Source organism: Protopterus annectens, chromosome 10.part0, assembly GCF_019279795.1.
Source record: "Protopterus annectens isolate FY-2018-M chromosome 10.part0, PAN1.0, whole genome shotgun sequence".
Taxonomy (NCBI): domain Eukaryota; kingdom Metazoa; phylum Chordata; order Ceratodontiformes; family Protopteridae; genus Protopterus; species Protopterus annectens.
This window is the reverse complement of record NC_056744.1, coordinates 1,737,922,990-1,737,944,449: the sequence shown is the minus strand read 5'-3', so window position 1 is coordinate 1,737,944,449 and position 21,460 is coordinate 1,737,922,990. Positions and strand designations below refer to the sequence as shown.

Here is a 21,460-nt window from a genome sequence, read left to right as displayed (position 1 = left end):
ATTACTGTCCAAAACTTCTCTGATTGATCATTTTTGCTTCTTTTTGATTACCCCCATTTCTCTGCTTTACTCATATTTTCATAGTATTTTCAAAACATCTCTAATACCTCTACAGGATCTCTAAATATTTTTATAGGCTACAACCCATTCTACTTTCTGTTGCCTACATTGCTCTGCTAAACGTTTTTGTTATCTGGAGTTGTTATTATTAAAAAAATAGTTGCTTAAAAGCAATCTTTTTAAACTCACGCATATTATCCAGATAATCTCTTATTTTCTGTTTAGCATCCTGCATTAATTTAACCTTTCTCAGTCTGCTAAATAATTCTTATTACTTCTTTACCAAATCTCTTTATCTTTTATCCCTACCATATTTTTAAACTCCACTTTCATTTTATCCCACTCACTAGCTATAACTTCTGAAGAAATTTCTGTCTTCCCGAATAACTGTTGAATCATTTCTTCAAAGAGCAGGTCATAAATGCCCTCCCTAAGGCCAAAAACACAGCATCTATGGGGTATAACATCCCAGACTGCCTACTACATGGGCTTAAACAAGAACTAACACCACCACTGGGAGCTGTTTTCAGTCATAGTCTAAGCACCAGCTTCATCCCAGCTGAATGGAAAATGGCCATCTTTATCCCCTTGCACAAATGTGGTACTTCAACTGACCCCAGTAACTATAGACCTAGTAATCTGACTAGCCTTATTTGCATGGCCATAGAGCAAATCATCCTGGACCTTATCTGTGCAGATACAGGTAATCTCCAAACACTTGACCGTACTTAGTTTGGATTTGTCAAAGGGAGATAATGCTTGTTAAACCTGGTGGACATCTGTGAGACAGTCACCAAGGCCCTGAATGAGGGGAAATCTGTGCATACAGCCTACCTAGACCTAGCCAAAGCTCTTGAAACTATCCCCCACTCAGGCATCATTGACAAGTACTGCATCATTGACAAACACCCAGCTAGGTATCAACCCTTGTATCATTAGATGGCACTATCTGGCTCACTGATGCAACACATATAGTCAAAATAGGAGAATCCACCTCCAGCAGCAGAACTGTAACCAGTGGTGTTCTACAGGGATCAGTCCTGGGACCACTAATGTTTGGAATCTATTTTTCCAAAGTACAGGTTAAACTAAAGGTCTGTGACTGAAAAAGTTTGCTGATGACTGCAAACTGGGAGCAGTTATAAAATCTCCAAACTATGTCAACATCCTGCAAGAGGGTCTTACACAAACAAATGATTGGTGCCAAAGTCATGTATTAGTGTCCTTTTCAGTAAGTATGATGTTCCTGCTAACTACCACATCAATAGCAATACCCTAAGTATGCACTCAGTGGTGAGGGACCTTAGCACACAGATTGGCAGTAACCTTACCTTTGATCACCATGTCTCCACAGTGGCAAGAAGGGCATTCCATATCACTCATCTCATAAGTAAGGGCATTGCATCTGGGAAAAAAAAGAAGTTGAACCTCTCTGTACTCTTACCTCATCATGCCAATAACTGAGTACAATGCCCCTTTTGGTATGTACCTTTCCAAGCACCAGCAATTGGAGAAACCACAAAGATTCCTCATAAGGAAAATTCAAGGTCTTCAGCATCTGTCCTATGTGGATCATCTGAAATCACTGTCACTTTATTCTGTTTCATACATACTACTCAGAGGCGATCTATGCAATGCATATAAGGGAATCTTTGACCCTGATTTATTGGAAATGTTGCATATCCTTAAGTCCAAGGCCTCATGGTTACTTACTCTAAAGACCTTAACCTGGTATGTGACATTAATAGAACCTGCTGCAGGGACAAATTTGTCTCCCAGAGGTTACCATACCTTTGGGACAGACTCCCGCTTCATGTCAAACATGGATGATTGGATGAGTGACCGTAAATTCACCTCAGAGGTACCACCTGTGTCAGTCTTGAACAGGGGCTATCAGTGCTGATCATGGAAATAAGCGTAGAACTTAGCTAGGCTATGGCCATTAGCCTAGTAACCTCCTATGATCCTTGAAATTGAATACTTGCACCTCAATAAATATAGGCGTAATCTACATTCCACCTGGCGACAACATTGCAGTACTGGAAAGTATCCTTTCCTCACTTTGCACTGACCTCCTCAATGAAACTATATTCCTTTGAGATGTTAACATCAACTGGTTAAGTCTCTCTTCCGAATCCCCCTGCACTTCCATTAATTTACATGGTTTCACCCAACTAATATCCACACCTACTTATACCTCTAAATCTACTAGTCAATCATCTCTCCTTGACTGGATCCTAGTAACACACCCCCATAAGTATCATTTCACCGAAACCCTACCAGATACCCTTAGTAACCACTGCCCAGTTAAAGTCCTCTGTTTTTCTCCTCACATTTATAAACCACATAAAATCAAAGCATGTCATAAATTAAACAACGTTGACTCAAATAAACTAAACAGCCAGCTCTAAGCTGTCAGCTGGTCATTCCTTAGCCACTTACCCCTTGATGATGCAGGAATGGAATTTAACAAAATATTCCTTAACATACTCAACTCCCTAGCCCCATACAAAATATTAAAATAAAATCAGTCAGATCCCCTTGGCTCACAAATGCCACCCACACCCTAATAGCTCAGAGGGACAAAATCTGGAAGCTCTGGACTAAAACCAACCTCCCCTCCCATATCTAACAATATCGACACCTACCCAACCTTACTAAGAAAGCTGTCACCAGTGATAAGAGAAACTACTACACAAACCCTCCTGAAACACACCTAAACAACCCAAAGAAATTGTGGCATACACTTAACCAAATCCTTCATCCAGGAAATCCCTTCTGTCCCCAACCTAGCCCTACAAACAGTCATCTCCAAACTGCTATTAATTTTAACTCCTATTTTATAGACTACATCAGAAAACTAACCAACCATCCAACCATCAAATCCGACTCTACTGCACTCACCAACACTAATAAAACCTCCAAATCCTCCACAGCCTTCTTCCTGAAAACTGTATCCACCAACATTAGATCCCTACTTCTTGAACTTAAGCCATGCTCCCCCTCAGCAGATGATCTCCCTCCACTCTGTCTCCAGAAAACAGTCAACTTCATAGCCTTACCCATCTCCATTCTGATTAACCGATCCATCGCTGAGGCCAAAGTCCCAGCAATCGGGAAAAAATTCTACACCCTACCCTTCCATAAAGGTGGCAGCTCCACTGAACTATCCAACTTTAGGCCCATTGCAATTCTATCGGCCCTCTCAAAGATCCAGGAAAAATGTGTTCACAAACAAATCTTACAATACCTCATACAGGAGAACCTAATCACCCCCAACCAATATGGATTTCGCCCTAGTCACAGTACCTCTACTGTCATCATCTCCTTTAGCAACACCATCGAACAAGCCAGAGGTCAGAACAAACTAGTCTCTTGCTTCTTTTTTGATCTCTCAAAAGCTTTTGACACTGTCTCTTACCCCTTCATCTTAAATAAACTTTCTGAACTCAACCTATCTACCTCTATTATCTCTTGGTGTTCTAGCTACCTCAGCAATCATTTCCAATCTGGAAAATGTCTTTCTGCTATCTCCCCAGAACTCCCTATGAACATAATGACTCCACAGTCATCACCATAGATGTTACCCTCTCCGATCTACATACTACAACTCAAAACTCCTTTTGTCTATTGAAAAATGTTCAACTAATCTTAAACCCAAAAAAGACTAAACTCTTTCTTTTTGTCCCAAAAACAATGTATCATCTAAAACCTTCTTTCTCTGTCTCTTCCCACAATAACACACCCATCAAGGTCAATACTCACACCAAACTACTTGGTGGTCATTATTGATGACCAGCTAAAATTTGACCTACATGTACTCAGTAACATTAAGAAAACTCACCAAAAACTTGGACTCCTCTACAGCAACAAAAACTTTTTGTCTAGAAAAGCCAAGAGAGCCCTATCTCATGCCTATCTATTACCAACCCTTTTCTACAGCTCTCAAATACTCATCAACTTACAAACCACACACTTCTCTAAATTAGAAACCACCTACAACAAGGTTGCCAAATTTGCTGCTGAACTCCCATACTTTTTACATCACTGCTTAGCACCCAGGAAACTAAACTGGTTAGAGCTTCCCCATAGCCTTCTTTTCTCTCCACTTCAGATAATTCATTCTATACTGCACCAGCTATCTTTTTGTCCCAGCATTATCTCAATTATCTCCTCCTACTCCCCACCCAGGACACTTTAAAGCTCAGAACAACATCTCCTTACCATTTACAAGCCAAAGATCAACTTCGGCAAAAACCTCTACAGCTATTCACCAGCTGCAAACTTCAATAAACTTCCACTAGACATTCAAATTATTAAGCACAAACATCAGTTCATAAATGCATTAAAAAAACACCTAAGCAATGCAGGACTGTCATTGTAATCATCCCCCAGACAGACCTTACTTCTTCAGTCGACCTTCTCCCTCTCCCCTCCCTCATCTGTATCACCCTACTTCCTTTCTCTTCCACCTAATTTCACTGCATTTCTCCTACTTCTTCTATCTTTCTGTACCTTGTACCTGCATTTTACTGTAGACATAAACGCAAATTTTTGTACCTAATGAGTTTTTTCCCACGGCTACTATTCAGGTGAACTAAAGATAAAGAATTTCATTTTTTTCTATTTGTGTAACATTTACCTTGAACTTTTATAGTCTGTACATTTCTGATTCTTAGAAGCTATTACAATCTCAAGTCTTATCTCTACTTTGTTACATTTAGTTTAAATTTTGTCAGTCTTGTTATACAGCTATATTTTTAAGTCTTTGTAGTTATGCATTAGAATGTCTATGTACTTGTGGAGCTTTCCTCCCTGGGTCTTCACGGAAAAAGGGCTTTGGCTCAACTGAACCAACCCGGTCAACAAATTTCAAATAAATAAATCCTATGATCTTATGATTCTAAAAATTTCTTAAGTTGCTCACTATTTAACAGGAAGGTAGGGAAGCTCAAAACAGAGTACAAATTATATAAAGACCAGATAACACAGCCTAAGAATAGTAAAATATAATTTTTTTTTCAAAAGGTAAGTGCTTTCATGCCTATAAGGTTCTTCATCAGACCAAATACATCAAAGAGATACAATCATTAAAACAGTCAATTAATAAACAAGTGTCTGTGATTCAATGCTGGAATTAAAGGGGCAATGTCATTCAGACGTAGTCCCTTTTCAGCTTGCAATAACAAAATGCATTTTATCTCTAAGCATTCAGTATGATTAAACACATCTAGGCCATTCAGCTTTCTGGAGTCATGAGGCTGGACTTACCTCAGGAAGAAATGAATCTCTTAGGATCCCCTGATTGCTTTTTTTCACACTGAATCTTTTGAATCTTTGACTAAAATCCAAACTGATTAAAGCACTTTTGCTGAGAGAGATGGTTATTCATTTAAAATGCCAAAAACAGTGGAATGTCAGTGATAGAATTGAAAACCAAACACTCACACGCATATATCCCCCCCACCAAAAAAAAAAAAAAGAAAGAAAGAAAAGGACATCCAGGCAGAATAACTTAAATACCACTTCAGCACTTTTGTCCACTAAATGCTGTAATCTATCTCAGAATAAGCTAGGTTGACATTTCATTCCTGTTTGTTTTTTTTTGACAGTAGATATGAGTTATTGCATTAAAGTAAAGACTTATAAACTCAGAACAAAAAAATTGAAAGTTAACAAATATTATTTAATGTTGTTGTTTTTCTTTCAGCTTTTCCCAGTTAGGGGTCGCCACCGCGGAACACCGGTCTGCTAATGACTGGCAGTTGATTTTTTTTTTATGGTGCCGAGGTGCCAGCCCGATGCCCAACCTTCAACGAAGGCACACCCATTTATGCATGTCTTTTGAATGCCACTCGACCATGGGGGGGACATGCAGACTCCACACAGAATGTGCTCCAGCCGAGAATCGAACAGGAAAACCTCTTGCTGTGAAGCGACAATGCTACCGCTGCATCACCGCGGCAAATATTATTTAATTAAAAAAAAATTTATGAGAACACAACTTTAAGATACTATAAGCAGTAAATGTACAAATTATAGCCATGATAATCCATCCCAAGTGAATATGCCAGTTTGTAAAATCAGAGCAAAATTTGTGAAAGAGCAGACCATTTTGGGGTATGATGCTGTTAGAGACTGAAATGTGATAAAACTCTTTGTAACAAACAAGTATCTTCCATCAGCGATTTGATCATTAATGAACAGGCTACATGGTAATGTGATGTGTGTGTGTGTTATTGGACGTTACTGAGGATCAAACACAAAAATGTTTTCTTAATCCAGTCACTTTCATAAGTGATATACAATCTGTTTTGGCACCCTTCACTGTGTGTCAAAAATACAAACCTAGAGAGTGAACTAGAGAGAGAGAGAGAGAGAGAGAGAGAGAGAGATGAGCAGTTTGGATTGCAATCAGGATTCTGCATAAACAACCTAATGCTGGCAACGAGAAAGATAGTGGAGAAGAACCTGTGGATGAGAAAAGAGTCCACCTTGACATTCCTAGATTTGGAGAAAGCATATGTCAAGATCATAAGAAAGCTAATATGGTCAGTCTTATGATGGTTTAAAGTCCTGGAAACATTGGTAGAGTTGGTGCAGGCTCTACGCAATGGCGGATGACATAAGTCTAAATAGTATTTGGATTCACAGAGGGGCATCCATTTGGGAGAGAGTATCCATCAAGTTTTAGCTCTGAATCCATATAACAAACAGGTTGAGAGGGACATCTCATCAAAACTGCTGAGTGTCCACAACTTATTATTATAAGCAATCTCTAAACAGGAACTTCAGCAAATGGCAGGGAAATGAAATGCAAAATTAAAGGTGTATGCACAGTCAAGACATCTTTCATTACAGTAAATCAGAAAATCGGAAGAGGATGAAACAATAAAGAATGTAAACTGGTAGAACAGGTGAACAGCAACATGTATCTGCATAGGGTGGCTTAGGAAAAGGGAAAGCTGAATGAAGAGGAAGAGGTCAAGGTTAGACCCAAAGGACTGAGACAAACCTGCACAGGGTATTAAGGGTAACAAGTGAGATAAGAATACCAAATTAGCTGATAAGTAATTTGGGCAAAACAGTGGTGCAATAAGTACTTCTGTAAGTTCCAAAGGTAGAAACCTGTTAAAGGCTAAGTGGTGTCACTCAAGAAGAAACAAATATCACAAAGTAGAAGAGAGACACCAGAAACATGACTGAATATAAAACATTTAGTGAAAACCAGGGTGTAGTGGATTGGATACACTAACTTGGCCCTAGGTGTGAGTGTGTGCAAGTGTGTGCCTTCTGTGGAAGGTTGGGCACTGGGCTGGCAACTCAACACCATAAAACTTCACTGCCAATCATGAGCAGACAGATGGTCCGCTGTGGCGACCCATAACCGGGAAAAGCCGAAAGAAGAAGAAGAAGGGCAAAACTCAGTAAGCGCTTTCACACATAGTGCTTCATCAGACAAACATTTCCTAATAAAAGCAGATTTAAGTAGTTACACTCAAAACTTCAACAACCAATAAAAACAATAAATCCATTACTTATGCAAATCCCTAGACCATAGCGCAGGCTTTTTAAAGACATCTTATCATTAAGACCTGGCTTCTTATCTTCCTGCAGTTTTACAATCCAATGCAGTTCCCTCTCTTCAGTAATTTTTTTATATCTCCACCACGCAATCCCTTATAAATAACCTCTATCACCTTAAAATAAAACTCATGTGCAAAACCATAATCCATGACATGCTTTGCTAACGCATTGCTGTCATCACTTTTCTTTATGCTGCATAAATGTTCACGCATCTTTTCATAAAAACTGTGATAGTTTTTCTATATAGAAACTATTGCATATTTTACACATAGCTAAATAAATCAGGTTAACAAATAACATTTTAATGTTTTTTTTTATTTTTATATCTATAAGAGAGTTTCTCCACCACTATTTCTTTAACTCAATCATTCATAGTTAAAACTTCTGATTTCCTTTTCTAAATGTTGTTTAATGCAAGAGCACATAGTAAACGTATTTTAAAGTAAATTCAGCTGTATATTATGGTTTTCATCAATGGTCACATTTCATTTGTGGACTACAAAATGCTCATGCACTCTGACAATGTAACGACTGATTCCAAGTCAGTGGGAATCGCTTACAATGGATCTGTGTGTATCACGTATGCATCCCGCTCTGGAAGGATGTCACAAAAAAGACCTTTTTATGAATAGTATGAGTGCACCCAGTTAATAGGGTTTCCACCTGTCTCACTTTCTACAGTTCTGTCCTGTGTGTGTGTGCATGGGGAGGGGGAAATGAACATGGTAAATGCTTTGATACTTTACAAATAAAATATTTTCTGACTTTTCTCTAAATGTCACAGAAATCTTTGATAATTCATTTAAATTATCTTAACATATAAACTATTATAAATATCATTTAAAGCTTAGCATTTCAATACTGTGGTGCTGCTTATGTAAATTTGTCAGAAGAGTTGACAGTTGTCTTTAAACCCCTGGCTGATCTAATTGTTTTGCTTTGCTATGAAAGGGGAGTGTTATATTCTCCTCCTCTCTGCAGTAAAAACAGTGGAAAACAGTTCCACAGTTTTCTGTCTTTTTTATATCAGCTGCTGTGTTCCTGACATTAGCAGGATTAATTGCCCATCTAAGATTGACAGCAGTACCTGACAGGATAAATTACAGATTTAACTGTGTCTGTGATATTCCATGCAGGTGGAGATGAACTCTGCAAAGTATGTGAGAAGTTAATCTAAAAAAATGTAGGTGGGCTTTCCCTTCCTTTGACCCCAATGCAAGGAAAAAGTACAAGCAGGTTTCTAGTACCTACACAATGCTGGAGCCATATTGTAGGGAGAAATTAAACCTAAAGTCATTCTAAGGGGATCCAGTATTTGTCTGCCTGGGATGACATGATCGAAAGACCATGGTGCTTTGCCAGATATGGCCTGCACCTGTCGCCCTTTGGATTCCGGATACTGTCTAAGGCTCTTGCCACCGGTATAGTGCCTTTTTTAGGCAAGGTCCAAATGACAAATTCACCACCATAACAGGTACAAGCAAGCAAAATCTGAGGGTAATGCTACTCAATGCCAGAAGTCTAAACCTCAAAATGCACTCACTCGAGGCACTCCTTAAAATGGAGAAAATCGACATCTGTGCAGTGACAGAGACCTGGTTCAAACATCCAGAGAGCACCCCTGCATTATCAGGTTATAATTCATACCACACCTTTCTGGCCACCTAACCCAGAACGAAGCACTAAAGGTGGAGGCGTGTCCATATTCGTTAAGGATATCCACACCTCCAGGCTAGTTGCACAGCATAATTCATCTGAGATTATCCAAGTGCAACTAACTCTGGGAAAGACCAAAATCCAAATTGTAGCTTGCTACAGACCCCCCACCATGCCCCAGGATTCCCACTCCTCATTTCTTGATACACTGGAAAGTATTAGGGTACAACCCAACACCCTCATAATGGGTGATTTCAACTACCCCACCATTAACTGGGAAAACTACTCATGTACCAACTCTTTTGCTCAACGTTTTCTGGAATTCATAAATTCCAGTGCCTTGGATCAACCTATTCACACCCTCACCAGGGACAGCAATATCCTAGATCTGGTCATTATCAACATGGGCAACCGGTATTCCACACCAGAGGTCAATTCCTCGTTAGTCAGATCTGACCACAAGCTAATAACCCTAGACATCCACATCGCACCCCCACCCCCAATTAGGGAAACCACCGTAAAAAACTTCTCCAAAGCCAACTTCACACTTCTTAAGACAGAAGTGGCAAACTTCATGACACCCATGCAGACGGACAATTGAGGTACGACTGCTGAATCCTACACAAATGCACTTTATAAGCACTTACACAAGTGCATGGATCATGCTATCCCTAATAGAACTAAGACGTTATCCTCCAAAAAAAGGAAGCCAATCTGGTGGCCTTCTGCCATAAACAAATTCTACAACAGAAGAAAGAAACTGTTGCTAAAAAGAGTAAAATTCCATGACTGGAGGAACTCCCTGGACAACCTCAGTAAGAAGCTGAGATCACTCATAAAATCCTCCAAAGCTAGTTATGAAAACAAAATTGCCACTGACTCTAAAGACAACCACAAAGCATTCTATAGCTATGTCAAGAATCTCAATGGCAACACTCAGATCTGCTCTGAGTTACAGCACAATGGCACTAAATATACAGAACCAACTGATATTGCCAGCATCCTGGCAGATAGGTTCAGTGCTAACTTTACCCACCTCTCACCCCCTAGAGGGCCCATCTCTATACCAGAAGAATGCAAAGTTCCTGTAATCACGGCTGCACAGGTACAAAACACACTCTCCAAAGCCAAGAACACAGCATCCATGGGACCTGACAGTATCCCAGGCTGCTTTCTACATGAACTACAGAATGAACTGGCACCATACCTAAGTACCATGTTCAATCATAGCCTCACCTCAGGCTTTGTGCTCACTGAATGGCACACCACGATGGTTATCCCACTCCAAAAAGGTGGAGCCACGATGGACCCCGGGAACTACCGCCCCATTAGCCTGATGAGCCTGGCATTGGTAATCTCCAAACTCTGGACCCTGCCCAGTTCGGGTTTGTAAAAGGCAGATCATGTCTCCTAAACCTGATTGACTTCTTTGAAGCAGTCACCAAAGCCATAGATGAGGGTAAGGTGGTTCACACAGCTTATCTAGATCTCAACAAAGCTTTCAACACCATCCCCCACTCTGGAATTATAGATAAGCTCATTAAACTAGGTATAAATCCCAACTGGCAATGGACAGAACCCACACTGTGAAAGTAGCAGACTCCAAATCCAACTTCAGACCAGTGACAAGTGGAGTACCACAGGGTTCAGTCCTGGGTCCTCTCCTGTTTGGTATCTACATCTCTGAAGTACAGGCTAACACAGAAGGTCTTTGGTTAACAATGTTTGCAGATGACTGCAAATTAGGAGCCATAATCGAAACACCTAACGATGTGGACATACTACAAAAGGGCCTCACTGAGACAGATGCCTGGTGTCAAAGCCATGGCCTGAAGCTCAATGCCAAAAAGTGTATTGTCATCCCCTTTGGTAAAAAGACCGTACCCATGAACTACTGCATAAGTGGTAGTTTACTTAATGCTGAAAGTGTGATAAGAGACCTTGGGACACAGGTGGACAGTAGTCTCTCCTTTGATAATCACATCGTCACAGTTGTCAGGAAATCCTTCTACATGGCTCACCTCATCACAAAAGGTTTCTCATCCAGAAAAAAAGAGGTCATTGTTCCCCTCTAGGCATCACTCATTTGACCAATTATAGAGTACAATGCCCCTTTTGGTATGTACCTCACAAGTCATCTACAACAACTGGAAAGGCCACAGAAATATCTCACAAAGAGGATTACTGGCCTCAAACAGATGCCCTACGCAGACTGTCTCAAAAAAATCCAGCTGTACTCCGTCGCATATCGCCTACTCAAAGGCGATCACTGCCTAGCATACAAAGCTATGTCAAACCCAGAGCTGTTGGACATGCTCCACTTAAAGAAATCCCAATCTCTCCGAGCTACATTCTCTAGGGACCTAAACATTGTCACCACAATAAACAGAACATGCTGGAGGGATAGATTCCTGTCCCAGAGACTTCCCATACTCTGGAACAGACTACCTATCTATGTCAAACAGATCTCCTCATTAGCACTCTTCAAAAAAAATCTTGATGATTGGATGGGAAATAGAAAATTCACCCCAGGGATCACTTCTGTGGCTCTGCTCTACAGGGGCACAGGAATATAATTTTCTTGGGTGGTGAAAGCCAGGGTAACTTTTTATAGACCCTAGGGCAAATAGCCTTGTACCTACCTATGAACCTATGAACCTGTGAAGATCGAGTTAAACTGTAGGAGAGGGAAGAGTTTTCTTTTAACTGAAACTGGTCCATTTGGACTAGTTCTCTTCCCTAATTAATAAATGCAAACAAATATTTTGATTTACTCAAATTTCTATGCTGAAAATGCAAACTTTCAGTGGAGAATAAAGAATTTGATGATAAACTTCTGGAAATATTGAAATCTATCATGTATTAATTATAGTTTTACAAATATGTCATCTAATACCTTCTTCCCAATATATATATATATATATATATATATATATATATATATATATCATTGTAATGCCTATGCATTAACATATTGCAGTTCTCTGAAACAGCATTAATCTGTCCTAACAATGACAGTTTCAAGTCAAATCATATGCATACACATATGTCTGCATTGCAATTCTTTTATCTTACTTTTTATACTACCTGTTGCATTTCACATATATCATGGCAACACTTATCTATTTTTTTTTCTGGGAGTTGACCCTATCACTAGGATGATACTTCTCTGGATTAATCTCCTTGCTTAGAATTTTATGGTGTGTCTCTTTTGTTTGTGGTGTTACTTATCAGAGTGTTCTGTATGTAAAGCAGGACTCTGTCCAAATGGGTTTTATTTATACAACTCTCTAAATTAGTTTTTATTACCAAAATGTTTTTACATGCTGATTTGTAAATCACTATGCAAAGCATCATTAGTAATATCTGCAATGTCTACATATTATGTGTGTCTGACCTGAGACATACCTCCCTAGACTTCATGAAGAGAGATGTCACTGTGCACTCAGAATATGTGTCCCAAGATGGTAGATGGTATGCACCTAGCAATGAGAAGCATTCTTCCTTCTCTCAGTGTTGATGCCACAATATGAACAAAAGGTGACCAAGTTTAATAATTGGCTTAGTTACTTGTATCATTCTAATGAGATGCAACATTGATCAGCATGGCACACGATGGTCAACAGATCATGTTGCTTTGCCAGGGGTGGTCTGTACCTCTCTCCTCCAAGTTTTCCAATATTAGTTAAAATATTGTCCTTCCTGTAGTGCCTTTTTAGGCAATGCAAAACTGAAAATACTTCTGACATAGTAAATCAAAACTAAGAAAATCGAAAGGTGTTACTGGTCATCGCAAGGATTCAACTAAACATGAAAACTCCAAACCCGACAAGCTGTTCTCAACCTAAACAATGCTGAAGTCTGTACAGTCACTGAGTCATAGTTTAAAGACATGGGGATCACCCTGATTGTGCAAGGCCATAATTCTTTTGACATATTTGAACCAGCTACTACACAGACAGGGACTAAATGTGTAAAAGTCTTGATTTACATCAGAAATTAATATAACTCAAGAATGGTCAAACAGGACAATGCATTTGAACTTCTACACACTCAAATCACCACAGGCAAAATCTGATACCATTCCTTGCAAGCTATATGTCCCTCTCTATTACCCAGAAAACACATAAGTATTTAAGCTGCCTGAAAACACTCACCAAACAATACAATGCCATATTCATGGGTGACTTTAATTACCCCCACCATTAACTAGGAATCATATATGACACCAGCCTGTTATTACTGAATTTTGTAAATGCAAAAACTCCTTGGACCAGATTATCAGTACATAAACCAGGGTGCAAACATACTGACTCTGGTCTTCACTAAGATGTGTGTGAGCACTACTCACCCCCATAGTGTAATTTTCTCTGTGGTGAGGTAAGAGCACAAAAGGGTCTTCTTTGAAGTAAAAATAAAACCAATAACCCCAGCCAACATTGGAATGACTGGGAACTACTGTAAAGCTAACTTACTACTAATAAGTGCAACCCTAGTAAAATTTCAATCCCCCAAACCCTGACAACACTGTTGCCTATGCAGAACTCTTTACAAAAACCTATACAGGCATATGAATAGCTGCATACAGGCAGCTGTACCCACCAGGAATAAATACAGGACTAAGTCAAAAAAACAGGCATCCTGCTGGAATCACAACATCAGTAGACTGTATAAAAGGGAAACTAAATTATGGAAAAAAAGAAGATTTAGCACCTAGTAGGATAGAAAAACTCTTGTCAAACTAAACAAATAATTCAGAGGACAAATAAAGTCTACCAAAGTCAAAATATAAGGTAAAATTGACTTCCTAGACCAAGGAGAAACATAAGGCATTCTTTAACTATGTCTGCAATCTCAAATGAAAAACACAGTTGTGAGTAGAAATCATTGCTAATAGAGCCACCTATACTGAGACAGAAGATGTAGCATAGCAACTGGCATGTAAATTGCTTTCTCTCCAGCCTCCCCTCAGAAAAAATACCATCAAATATAACTTCTCATACAGTCACTAAGGAACATGTCCTCAATGTCCTCTCTAAGACCAACAGCACTGCATCAGTGGGCTCCAACAGTATCCCAAGCTGCCTTCTAAATAGGATGAAACATGACCCATCAGGCCCTCTGAGTCATGAATAGAGAACAGCAACCATCATCCCTCTGCACAAAAGTAAGCCATCTACAGACCCTGGGAAACTACAGACCCATTAAGTCTTATTAGACTCATATGCAAAGCCTTGGAAAGAATTATCATTGAAATGACCACTAATAACATAGGAAACCTCCAGACATTGGCCCATATTAGTTTGGTTTCATCAAGGGCAGATCATGCCTAGTCAACCTGTTAGATGTCTTTGAGAAGGTTACTAAAGCAATGGATGAGGACAATATGGTTCATACTCCCTACCTTGACCTGGCCAAGGCATTTTTCACAACACCCCACTCAGGCATTGCAGACAAACTCAAGTATTTAGGTATAAACCCTTATAACCACTGGAGGATAACCAGCTGTCAGTAATCTAGCCTTTGACCATTATGTGCCTATGTAAGTTAGGAAATCATTCTATGTTGTACAACTTATAAACAAAGGTGTGACATTTAGGTCTAAGGAGGTCAGTTCTCTACTATATTAGTCATTCATCAGACCTGCCATTGAGTACAATGCCAACTTTGGTATGCACCTAACCAGGCACATAACACAACTGGAATGTCCGCAGAGGTTCCTCAGTAAAGGAATTAAGAGGTAAATTAAATGTCCTATGCAGACTGCCTCAAAGCTCTATCCTTATATTCTGTTTCTTTCAGGCTATTGAGGGAGAGCTATGCCTGGCATGCAAGGCATTGTCTTACCCCATTTGGATGGGCTTCCTGAATATTTACAAAACAAACAACACCTGAATTACTCATTCTAAATACAAACCTTGCCTGTAATTCAAGTAGGTTCTGCTGTACAGGCAGTTATGTATCCCAGAAACTACATTGTCTCTGGAACAAGCTACTGATTTATGTAAAGCAGAGGTCCATCTTAACCCAGCTCATGTGCAACTTGGGTATTTGAATGGGAAGTAGGAAAGTCAGCTCTTGTATGGCACCCATGTCACTGGTGAACTAAGACAGCCTGTAAATGATTCATCTCCCAAGCTCTTGCTTATAAATGTTTCACCTCTGAAGCTCATGATTACACTTAACAAGGGTACTAGAACTTGTCAGAGGTTTGGAATGCATTGCCAAGCTTAAAAGGCCCCTGTGCTCAGTAGCTTAGTACACCCCTATGAACTTCATCCCCATCATCAACCCTGTTTGCATGATTTACCCTTTATTTTTCATCATGAATTTTAGAATATTTGCATTTTTAATAGACATATTCATAGCTAACAATATTGGATGCATGATATAAAATTGCATCAAACAGTTTTTAGATATATTCAGTGGCCTTCTTCAGTCAGATCAAGAAAGCAATAGTTATGAAATACCTTAAATCGGAATTACCTTTGTTTGGTTGTCTAACAAGTCAGATAAGTTCAGGATGGGCATAGAGATCACAATTTGTCCCTTCTTTTTATACTTTCATGGAAAGGATATCAAGGCACAGCTGAGGTCTGGAGATCAACCAGTATGGGAACTGAGAACTACAGCTTTTTTTTTTTTTTTGCAGATGATGATGTTTTCTTTCCTCAAATGTCTGTTGCTCATAATACACTAGATGATTCGCTACCAAGTTTGAAGGGGTTGGTGTGAAATTCATAATATCAAATTTAGATCTCATTGTTCTATTGTGCTGGAAAATAGAGAGAGTGAGGGAGGAGCAACACATCAGCTGGAGGAGTTTAAGTATCTGATGGTATCGCACATTCATGAACAAAAAGGGAAGCAGGAAATTGAGCAAAGGATCGGCACAAAGGAACACATAATGCAGGCATTGCAGAATATCGAGGTGGCTACGTGACAGATGAGTCTTAGGACAAGGACCTGAGTTTAATGGTTTGCTGTGGCCACTTACACTTACGATCATAAGTTTTGGGTAGTGTTGAAATAGATGAGATAACAGATATGGGCAGCAGAAACAAAATTCCTTATGATTCACCATGCCAAGTAGGTTTTCAAAGAATGAACTAGTGTGTTTTGCTTGCGAAAGGAAGTATGGTCTGCCCCACTCTAATTTCTACTTTCAAAACCCTTATCAGCATAAGCATTTTTGAAAATGATGATGATTGTGATAAACTACATTGCTTGTCAAAAGATGTGGTAGCCGTGATATACTCATCTTAGTCCATATGTTTACTGCATTATATTCCTTTTTTCTCAGTTTATCAACTATTTGCATACAATGTAATAATGTGTGTTCTTTTCTCTATTTTAAGATATTTTATTCTCACTACATTGTTTATTTCCTCCAAGCACATTATTTAAAAGACTTTCACGCATAGCAAACAGGTCATTTAATATGTGCATCTACCAGCTATCTTCCAGATAAATGAAACAACATTTTTAATGGTGATTTCTTTATATTATGCTGAAAACATATGAGTATAAGTGTTCCTGTGTAACTTATGTTTAATTATTACATCACTTTATTGTATGCCTTTGAAGAGGATCTTGACTCATGCACCATGGTTATTAGTAAGAGGTTATCCCAAAATTTTATAAGGCCTATTTTTCAGGAAATTACAAATAAGAGAAATGAGGGTAATTTTGCACCAATTTTAGGGACGCTAGTTAACAATGACACAAATAGTGAGGTCCCGTCTGTCAATACCAATATTAAAACATTCCAGTGTTCAATGGTGTTAACATATAGTCCATCCATATTAAGAATATATTAAGAAATAATTGGACACTTTTTGATATTGAGCAGCAGTTTAAAAGTAAACTTGGAGACCATCCAGTAGTAGTATATAAAAGGGATAAATCTCTGAAGAATCTATTGGAAGCTAATCCACCTATTAAGACTCAAGGTAACATGCGGAAATGTGGGCATTGTAACCAATGCCCGTATATTCTGGAGAACAAGGGTTTTACTATACAGGGATTTTGGAAAGTATATTTGAAGCAAAAGTTTAACTGTAGTAGTAAAAGTCTTGTATATGTAGCAATTTGTCAATGCTGCCAAAGATATTGTATTGGAAAAACTATAAATAGTTTTAATAAACAAATATATCAACATATTTACGATATTAAGAAGTGCAATGTAAATAATGCATTGTATAAGCACATCAAAGACAATAAAGAACATCATTTTAAGTTTAGCGTTATTGAACAGGTCAGCTGCAAGTATTGTGGGGGGGTCCCTCCGAATTATTTTTAGAACTACATGAATTGATGTGGCAGCTTAAATGTAATGCGACATGTCCACCTGAGCTTAATGAAACAGTTTTTATATCAAGTTTTCTTAAATTAAGAGCTGAGTTTCACATTTAAATAATGGAGATTTTAATGGATTTTGTAGGCTGAGGGTTAGTGTAATATTGTTTAGTATTTTGAAGTAAAGAGGGGGTCTTTACAATAATTATACATTTTTTATTTTATTGTTTGAATATTATCTTGTTGTCATATGTTTTTAAGTAGTTTGTATTTCGGAGCTTAACTGTAAGTCCAATTTTAATTACTTTAATTAATTGATTGTTTAATTGCTTTCAGTCACATGTTTTAATGAGTATGTATAAGTAAGGAAGTAAAGTAACCTTCTAGTATTCTGAAGAATTCAATAGCTTATTGCTGACGAAAGCGCTAAATAAAGTTTGTTGCTGGGATCCACCTGTGCACCATATTGTACTTCGTGTATTCATACCACGGTAAAAAATCATCCTTCATGTAGCCAGCATAACCAATAGCAGTTTTGTATTTGGAGGTATAAGTTACTTTTTTTATGGAGTAACAGTTTTACTTAATTCAGAAAAGTCAGTGACAGTGAAAAGCATTACAGTTTAATTTTATATACCATATTAATTGTAATTATTTCCCAGATTCATACTGACTTTATAAACTGTATGTCTGAAAAAAAATCATATGATATGCTAGAATGTTTTGACATGACCATTCTATTCTATTATTTATTTATGTATTTATATTTTTGCTTAACAGCATCATCATTTTCTTTTCAGATCCTGGAGCAGCCCATAATGCAAATAAAGCGACTTCTGGAATAACTGACACATTCTGGTTTCTGATAGTCTTGAGTTTATATGTCTTTCTCTCATTTTGACATATCATTTAAGCATTGAGGCAGCAAAACAGTTTTTCCGACATGTGGAGGTCACAGACTTTTCTTCGTATACTACAAACAGCCTAAGAACATTTATTCTGAAGATAAAAGAAACAAAATATTCTTTTTTGCTTCTCATTTTTTTAAGCTTGATGTTTCACACTATGTCACTTATTTGCTGAGTTCTTATTTTTTCTATTTTTATTCATTTCTCTGTATAGCAGAATCTTCAATTTAATTTTGAGATACCCATTCCACTGGTTTTGGCTATTCTGTATCAAATAGTGTATTGTTAATTATACAAGTTTACATAAAGGATTCAATAATAATGGATTTTAATTATTAATTGTATTTTGAAAAAATGTGATAAAAATTATATAGAGCAATTCTGTTTACATTAAGCAACTTACTGGATATATTTAATAATAGTTATAGGGCTCCCTGAATGCTTGAGTGTTACTGAAAAAAACTGAACTCTTATAAACCAGATTTTTTGTCAGTTTAATTTTAAAAATCTGTTTTGGCATCAGTGTTTTACCACTGACTTTTCAATTTACAATAAAATATGACTATGTGGTCGCTATATTAGTTCATATACTTACAAAAATACAATTGTTGATTATTGAAGCCTGAAATAGCAAATCCACTAGTACTATAAAGAAATTATAGGCTTATTTCATTATAATCATATTTGCTCCTGTGTTTTCACTGCTTAAATTAGTTATGTGTCTCACAATGGTACCTCAAGATAAAAGTATGCACAAATGTTTTATTTCAGGGTATTTTTAAATAGCAGTTATGATAATCTTGTTGACAGTATCCATATAAATAATTATTGAAAGTATATAATTCATAATGTTGCCCTTTTGTTATTGATTCTGAAAGAAATGCAGACAATAGGGACAATATGTGCTGTCATGATACTCTGTGAAACTGCAGAATTGTATTCTGTGTAGGAAATACTTGTGTATCTGACAACAGTCTGTCTTAGGCCTATGTTTACTGTTACTACAGTTTATCCATACGCACATTGTGTGTAACACTTTATCCTGCACTACCATTCTGTTTTATTTCTGATTCAGTTATTCTACATTTATACATTAAAAGTAACTAAGCATAGCATATTTAAATAAAATCAAAAATCCATAAATGTTGGCCCTGCAGTAACAGCTATACATCAAATGGTTGTTTCATACTTACTTAATGTTGGTGTGGCATTCTGTCTCTCACCTTTCTTTATGCAACAGAAGATTCATTGAGTGCTACAATATATAATTCATTGCAAATCTAAACTGCACTGATTTTTGTTGTAATGAAGAAAATAAAATGAGTTGGAGTTATTGTTGTTTTGCTCAGATTGGTTAACCAAATGATATTTAATTATGATGAACTTGGGAACACTACTTCATAAAATGAAATCTGTTTTTGAATTATACCATTGTAAAAGCATTATATAATAAACCATTGTTTGTCCTCAGCAAGGCAGGTAAAAATGTTTAACAATATACCAGAGCTGGCACTAGTTACATGGTTTCAAATATGTTAAAACCTATTTGAACAACATTTTTGGCACTGCTCCAGGTTTCATAAAATGCATTCCGCTATAGACTTTATTTGTTTTCAAAATAAAATGTATTTTGATGGACATCATATTGTCAGCCATTCCTGTATTGAAAGTGATGTACTCTTTTCTGAAGATGGAAATATCGTTGTTTACACAATTCATACAGTGGTAGTAATTTATAAATATTACTTTAGATATTTTACAGAGAATCCCAGTATGTTAATAATGCAGTTCAGTGGTTCAAACTGAACACATAACACATTTTCTAAATCTGTGGAATTGTTTAAATATACATATTAAGTAAGTGGAAGTAGGTTTAAAACACAATGTATCACTTTTTGTCCAATTTCAGGTACAAACCTAAATAACTTTACTTTGCAATTTATCTGGTTCTTGTAGAAAGGTGAGACTTGTGTTTTTTTTTCTTTTTTTGTCTGCACCATGCAGGACTGTACTAACATTTTGTGGTGGGACATGATTTTGGTTTTGCAAAGCACATATACCAAGATATACATAATACCCCACCAGGATGAGTCTGACTTAATAAGCCATTAGTTATTTCACCTTTTACTGCAACAAATTCCAGTTTTGAATTACCTGCACATCAACAACATTACATTGGGTGTGATAAGCAGATAGTTGTATACAGTAGTTATCTGACATGGACCTCTTAGTATTTTATGTATACCTGGCATCATAGAACTTCCTTCCTTCCTGGAACAATTTAATTACAGGCACTTTAGTTTTCATAGCACAGATGCATAGAGTGAGGCTTACGACTGGGATGTGCATGAAAACACGGCACCCTCATCCTGCCCTCATGTATATGAGCTAAGCAAGGTACTGCTTAGGGAAAAGGAATTAGTTTCTCTCTCTTATGCTGTCTGCTAAAAAAATGCATAAAAATGACAACATTGATATGTAGCTCCTCATGTCAAAATTGTGTATTTAGACAAGCAGAGAAAGGTGAAATGGCATTTTGTGTTTCACCTTGTTGAGCTGCTTTTCATAGTGTATTTTGGCGTTGTATTATACAGCAGTATTGGGGTTGTGACATTAGAAAAATGCTTTGCCACAGTGCCTGTCCCACCACTATTACATTGCATAAATTTTTATAAAACATTAATATAGATTTGCACAATGAAATCATCCTCAGAAATCCTGCTTGTAAGGCTATGTTGATTTGTACCATGAAATAATGTTCGCACATCCAACAATCTATAAATATTACACAGGTTCCTAGGTAAATGCTAGGCTTTTTCTCTGTGATGATCTTAAGAAGCCTAGCAATACTTTCCCATTATAGTTTTTTGCCTTTACATTTTATGTATGAATAAACTAGAGATGGGCTTTGTGAGGAAAACTTGGGATATTAATCATGAGGATATGGTTAC

The 21,460-nt window shown here is 37.6% G+C and overlaps 1 protein-coding gene across 3 annotated transcripts in view; it reads left to right on the top strand.

The window, feature by feature from the left end:
- Positions 1 to 20,152, top strand: part of LOC122813969 (neurotrimin-like) — a 2,345,907-nt gene extending 2,325,755 nt beyond the window's left edge. For all 3 annotated transcript variants that reach the window (XM_044086525.1, XM_044086523.1, XM_044086524.1), the window contains one exon: positions 18,402 to 20,152. In XM_044086525.1, the coding sequence (XP_043942460.1) occupies positions 18,402 to 18,502 (101 nt within the window). In that variant the 3' untranslated portion in view covers positions 18,503 to 20,152. The remainder of the gene's footprint in view (positions 1 to 18,401) is intronic.
- The last annotated feature ends 1,308 nt before the right edge of the window (positions 20,153 to 21,460 follow it).